The sequence below is a fragment of the Lipotes vexillifer genome, unplaced genomic scaffold (genome assembly GCF_000442215.2).
Source record: "Lipotes vexillifer unplaced genomic scaffold, Lipotes_vexillifer_v1.1 scaffold382, whole genome shotgun sequence".
NCBI lineage: Eukaryota > Metazoa > Chordata > Mammalia > Artiodactyla > Lipotidae > Lipotes > Lipotes vexillifer.
In genome coordinates, this window is record NW_006780611.1 from 3,355,281 (window position 1) to 3,361,729 (window position 6,449).

Below are 6,449 nucleotides of genomic sequence, written 5' to 3' on the forward strand. Positions count from 1 at the left end.
TTTTTGTCCCATGGACCCCCAGGTAAAAGGTAAAGCCAAGAGCAGCCTTCAGAGCCGTGCCCTGAAAGGCACACAGTGAAACATACGGGCCTGCGGAGGAAACCACAGGGACTGGAAAAGGTTGCTGCGCGTTTTCAACTGTGACCAGCTTCGTGTGTGGTGCTTTACCGACACATGAAATAACGAAACCTCTGTAAAATGCGCGAATCGGGGCCGTTACCTGGGGAGGCCCACCTGCGCGGCGGGTGGGAGTCTCCCCCACCCCCAACGCCCTGAGCTCCCGACCCTTCCTCACCCCACGTTCCCCTCCAGGGAGCAGGGTTCACTGTGGACGAGAGGGCAGCTGGAGGCACGGGCGTCGGGCTGGCCCTGCAGGGCCAGGGCCGCACGTGGGCTGTCGGAAGAGGGCCCGCCACAAAGAGGGGCAGAGGCTGAGAGGGAACTTCAAGCGTAGGTAGGGGACCAGAAGGTTTATTTTAGCTGCAAAATCACAGCCTGGGTGTGTCGTCAGGAGAGTCACTGTGAGGGGACAGCACTCCCGCGGGCGTCTGTCTGATGTCTGCCAGGTTCCCCAGGGACTGCTGTCCCGTCACTGCTGTGTCCAGCGCCTAGGACAGCGCTGGAAGTGGGCGGATGGACAGGTGGATGGATGGATGGATGAAGGGATAGGTGGACGGATGTGGTATCCAAGGCCGCCCCCCTCACCGCGGAGCTGACCCACTGGACCTGGTTTCCGTCCAGCTCTGGCCACTCCCTGAGGGACCTGGGCAGACCTCTGCCTCCCGGGGGCTCAGGGTGCAGGGGGCTGGGGGCCCTTGGGTGTCCCCAGCACAGGTCAGCCTGCGACCTTGGGGGTCTCAGAAGCCAGGCAGGTTCCTGCATCCCTCTGGGTCCAGTGCCAGCAACTGGACCAGCTGAGCCACAAGCGCTACTAAGGACCCCTCTGCGCCAGGGCCCCCTCAGCCTCAGACCTCGGGGAGGGCTGCAAGCAGCAGCTGGTCCCAGGGATGCCCAGGGCCCCCCAAGGGGAGGCACCTCTGGGCGGGGCCAGGACCTGTACCCCGAACTGCAAGTGCTGCTTCAGCCCCATCCCTGAGCTCCCCCGCCCCCGTGGCATGTGCCAGCCCCTGGACGCTCCTCCCCCACTGGCCACCACCCATCCTTGGCTTCCTTCTGGAAGCTGGGCCCCTGCCTCCCTCCTCCCAATGTCCACAGCTTCCCCCGCCCCCAGCCCACTCCCTGGGTGCCCACCCCACTCCTCGGCTTTGGTGCTGAAATCCCCACTGCTCTCTAGTGCTAGCGGCCACAGGGACCCTGGGCCACCGCAAGGGGCCCGTGGTGCCAGCCTGTCCCACTCTAGGTGCCCACGGTGCGCGGGGACCCTGCCAGGAAAACTGAGCCCCCCGACCTTAGCACAAAGCATTACAGGTTTATTTAAATAAAAATTTATAATTTATACAAGACTTTTTCTTTAAAAAAATGTTACAGGGGCATTTTTTTCATCAGTTCTTCATACAGTACAATCCTTTTGTTGAACAAAAGTTACACTGGTAATGAGTATTTACAGATCCAAAATAGACTCGGGCTCCAGACATAAAAAATTTAACATTCATTCTAGTTCAGTGATTAGTCGCAGAAATTAAACATCTGCCCAGATTTACACAGCTCAGTAAAACTCCAGGCTCTCCCCGACAGGGAGCCCGCACAGGCCCGTGCTCTTCCCGGCAGGGGCCCTGGGCTTCCAAAGAGGGACCGGCCGTGGGCCACTGTGCAGCTGGGGATGGCCGCCCTGCACGTGGTCAGTTTTCATCTCCCTCGCTCCTCAGAAGGGACTCAAACCAAACCACGCCACTCTGAAGGAGGCAAGTCCACTCCACACAGGGACACACCCACAGTGCATGGGAACAGAGTCCCACGGTGCTGACGGGTACACGTGTCGAGCCCACAGCAGCCCCAGGGAGTGGGGCTTGAGCAGCACCCACAGGTGTCGCCCCGCAGTCACCCTGGGCCAGTTCAGGGCCCACCCTGCCTTGCCCCGGGCACAGAGGGGGGTCCCCCACTGGGTGTGAACCCACAGCCCCCCCCAGAACTCGGTCCACCTGCACCGACTGCGGGGCAAAGCCCAGGTCTCGGGCGGGCTCTGCCTTCGTCTCTGAAAGGTCACAAGACACCGACGCCAGGGAGACCAGGAGCTGGGCGGCCACCGCAGCGCCCCGGGACCTCACGACTGGGCCAGGGCGTGTGCTTGTCTGGCTGGTGGGCGTGGCTCCCGAGCGCACTCCAAGGGGTCCCCCCCCACCAAGGGGTGACAGGAGTGACGCCACTGAATCGCCCGCCCAACCAGCAGATGGGGAGCAAAGGTAAAAATTTTTACGTCTGAAAAACGATACAAAAATAAGAAAAACAGCTTGCTCTCTGTAAAAAATATAATCTTCTGTTTCTTCAAAAAACAACGATCTCCGTGACACCCAGAGGACTCAGGACAAGCTGAGGGACCAGAGGTGCCCGTGTCGGGAGTGTGCCGAGCGGGGGTGGCCCTGCCGCCTCCTGGGCGTGTCCGTCCCCGAGGCCTTCGGCCAGTCAGTCCCAACGGGACACCGGCTTCAGGGAAGGGCCGGGCCGGCGAGACGCGCGCTCTGACCCACCCGAGAGTGAGGGCTCTCCCCGCTCCCCGCCGAGTGTGTGCAGGCACTGGGGCTGCGGACCCTGACCTCTGGGCTCTGCTCGCGGTCACTCCCCAAAGCCGGCTGACCTCCCCAGTGTCCCCGCACAGCCCCCGTGGGCAGGCCCTCTGCCAGCCTGGGCCCCCTCGGGCCTGAGGCGCTCTGTCCACTCCCACCCCGGCACAGCAGCCTGGAGGCGGGGGCGGCCCCGGGGCTCGGAGCACCCCCGAAGCAGCCGTCCTCCTGCGCCTTTGCACCGCACGGCACTCTGCATCCTCCTGAGGAGCTGATCTCAGGCCCCCGGCCAGCTGGTCAGCACCGCGCTCCCAGGACGTGCACGGGGGTCTCCCTAAAGGACGGGCCCGTTCGTGGCGCTGGCCAGGGGCCCCCACGTCGCCTGTCGCCGGCGTCCTTCACCCCGGGGAGGGCCCCGCGTGCTCCTCGTATGGCTTTGGTGTGGCAGAGCTGCTGGCCTCCGAGAGCTGGGGTGCGGCCGCGCCAGTCTCCGCCCGGTGGGGACAGAGAAGGCGTAGCTGTGCTTGGCGGTGTGTCCTGCGTGTCATCCTTCCCGGCGGCCTCGCGTCCACAAGACGCGCCCTCGAGAGTCCCGACCCCTGAGCGAAGGGGTCTGTAAAACGCAGGGTCAACACAATAGAAACCACAGATCGGGGGTGGGGGTGGGGTTATTGCAAAAGATCACGAGGATGTCCAATTTTTCTCCACTACCGAATTGTTAAAAAAAGAAAAACTCCCAGCGACGTCACGGCGAGCCAACACTAGCTGTCACCACCTGATGCTGCCGCCGCCGTGATCTTCATGTACTGGCTAAAGATGGTCTCGAACGCCTCGTCTCTGTGCACCATGGCGCCGAACACCAGCGGCTGGCGGGGAGGGGAAGCACCGGCGGTGTGTCCACATGCGGCCAGGTCCACACGGAGCCGCCGCCGCCCCCGCCTAAGCACCTGCGCTGGGCCGCAGCCTCCTGCCCCGGGAGGGAGGGGGCTTCCCAGGCCCCTCTGCCCGGCCGCAAGCCTGGCCCCCCGCCACCGCCGCCTCCCCGGCCCCCACCCGGCACTTACTTTCTGTGTTGATGGCGTGGACACGGCAATCCCCATGCCCGACCCCGGGAGGACGGAGAGGACCTTGTACTGAAAGCCAACGGCGTGCCTGTCACCACGGGCCCCCCTGGAGACGGGGCCACCCTCCCCACACCCCAGGGCGCTCTCCACGGAGCCCCAGACGAGCCTGGGCCTCCCCAGCCAGCAGAGGACGAGGACTGACGGTGTGAGCGGAACACTGGACCTGCTGACACGCCCGCCCAGCCTCGCCGGGGCTCCCCAAGGAGCACCACGTCGGGGGAGCAGGTCACCCAGCCCAATCTTGCTCCTCCGACCACACACGTCTCTGGGAGGGAGGGACCCACCACAGCCACAGGGGTGCTCCTGACACACCCTCAGAGGAAAGGAGACGCTGCCCAGCGGACGCCTGGGGGCCCACCCAGGAGGCCCAGAGGGGGCGCGGGTGGGCCTGGCCCACCCCACCCCTCCCCCGCCACCAGGTGTGTCAGGCTCTGCGCACACCTGTACCTGCTCCACGTGAAACAACGGAAAGTGCTGGGAAGTGCTGGAGATGGGACAGCCTGCCCCGGGAGAACGTCTCAGGGCCAAGGGGCAGACGGCTGCCGGGGCCCAGCTCACTGCCCACCCCACCCCCACACACACCGTCTGTGCGAGGACGCCAGACGGCGGTCCACCCGGCAGAAGAGAGCGCACAGCCCGCGGCGCGTGGATACCCCCCGACGGGCCGCGGGGCTCCGCACAGACACCGCCTAGAAACGGGGCCCTGCCGCGGGGAGAAACGACGCCTGCCCGACAGTCCAGACGGCACCCCTCGTCTTGTTCTAATCACACCCCGCTCCCAACTCGGCCCCCGGCTTCGCGACCCCGCCACTCCTCCGCTCCTGAGACTGGGGGTGAGCGTGAGCAGGGGCTGCACCCACCTTCTGGATGTCCGTGATGTCCACCAGCTTGATGACTTTGTTCCTCTTGGAGAAGCCGGACTTGGAGCTTTCGAAGCACAGGTAACTACCGGCGGCAGCGGGGGGCAGGGGTGGACAGAGCACAGCCCAGCAAGTGAGCCAGAGGGGACCGTGCCCGGCGGCTGCAGCCACAGCCCAGACACAGGGCCCCCTCACCTGCCACGACGCGCCGGCCTCTTACAACCGATTTCATTTTTACCGAGTCTCACAGCCTCTCAGCCTCAAAACCCACTGCTCTGCACTGAACCCGACTCACGTTCCCATGACGTGAGCATCCCCGGGACGCCCAACAAGAGACCTGTGTGTCGGTCTCCTCGGCCAGTTCCTCCAGTGAGGGGGTAGAGACGAACAGGTGGTCCTTGGCTGAGAGTGGGGGGCAAGGTGGCCGAGGGACCCCAGAGCTAAGAACAGACCCCACCCTGCACCTGCTCCACCCCTCCCACCCCTGGGGGTAGCTGGGCTGCTACACCCCAAAAGGAGGGTACCAAGAACCCTGCTGCTGCTGCCCTGGGGCCAGGGCCCTGGCTGGGGGAACCGCACGGTTCCTGCCACACGGCGTTAAGCACCCAGACCAGGGCATCCCGGGGCCTGGGGAAATGACGGCCTGCGGCCCCGGCTGCGTCCGGCTCAGAGGCAGTACCTCCCCACCCCGGGGGCCGGGAGCCAGCAGGAGTTGGGGTCTCGGCAGGGCTAGGGGTCCCCAGGGCTGGGGCGCCCTGGACTGCGGGGCCTGCGAGGAGCCCCCTCTAATCCTGGCCCCCGCCGGAGGGCGCGCCTGCCCGCAGCCACCGACAGGCTCACTCACTTCTCCGTCACGTACAGGACCCCGTTCCTGATGTAGTCGGTCGGCATCTTGCGGTCTCTGTTTATCAAGCAGCACCGCCAGCCGCTCTCACACACTGACGGGGACAAAAGCGGCCCGTGACCTTTCCTACTGGAAATACCCGCCCTCTGACTTGACGCTGGAACCATCAAGCACTGGCTTTTCAAGGAGGCACTGACGTTCACCCTCCACCATCAGATGAAACCCACAGTGGGAGGAAGGTGGCCTCTGAGAGCCTCTGGAAGGCAGATGTTTCCCCTCCCATGTAAATGGGCAGGGATTTTGTTGTTTTTTATTTTTAAAGGAAAAGCACAATTTAAATAAATCAAACTACGGCCACGACTCTCAAGGTTCACGGTCTGGGTCAGCAGAAAGAGGGCTCAGGAGGAGGTCAAAACTTAAACTCTCCAAAGTTCTCTTTCTGCGGTCGGTATCACACACGACACAGGCCAAACCGTTTAAGGGCCCCCGACCCGCCTCACGGAGAGGCGGGCAGCGTAGGAGCTTCGGGGGAGGCCGAGCAGGGCCCTGGGCTCCCGAGTCACCTGTCACCACCCAGCTTTCTAGGAGGCCACAGCAAGGGACGAGCTGGCCAAGGCGGGACCGGGAAGCCCCTGCGCGCGTGGCGCTCTGCGGCTCCGCTTCGGGGCCGGCCTGCCTTTCCGCTGTCAAGCCACCCACTGCGGACGTGCTCGGCCCCTCCGACCCACCCGCCCAGGCCGCCCGGGAAGGTGGAGGCGGGCGGGCGGGCGGCCCTCCCTCGGCCCCTATCGGGGCCCCCAGCACTGGGGCGGGCGACCCCGCCTGGCCTGGCCACGGGCTCAGTACACACGTACCCGCCAGCGGGCGCTCGTTTTCTGTCAAGTTAAAGATTTCATGGAAATTGCTCTTCTTGGCGCCGTGGACGCGGCTGGCGTCCTCGTCC

General features: G+C 64.6%; 1 protein-coding gene across 1 annotated transcript in view; it reads right to left on the reverse strand.

The window, feature by feature from the left end:
* Window positions 1–3,439: 3,439 nt before the first annotated feature.
* The window catches only part of GRAMD4 (GRAM domain containing 4), a 44,273-nt gene continuing 41,263 nt past the window's right edge, over window positions 3,440–6,449 (reverse strand). Inside the window, exons 14-18 of the mRNA XM_007454087.1 lie at window positions 6,361–6,442; window positions 5,507–5,600; window positions 4,663–4,747; window positions 3,743–3,811; window positions 3,440–3,544 (exon numbers count right to left, since the gene is read on the reverse strand). Of these exons, the coding sequence (XP_007454149.1) occupies window positions 3,440–3,544; window positions 3,743–3,811; window positions 4,663–4,747; window positions 5,507–5,600; window positions 6,361–6,442 (435 nt within the window). The remainder of the gene's footprint in view (window positions 3,545–3,742; window positions 3,812–4,662; window positions 4,748–5,506; window positions 5,601–6,360; window positions 6,443–6,449) is intronic.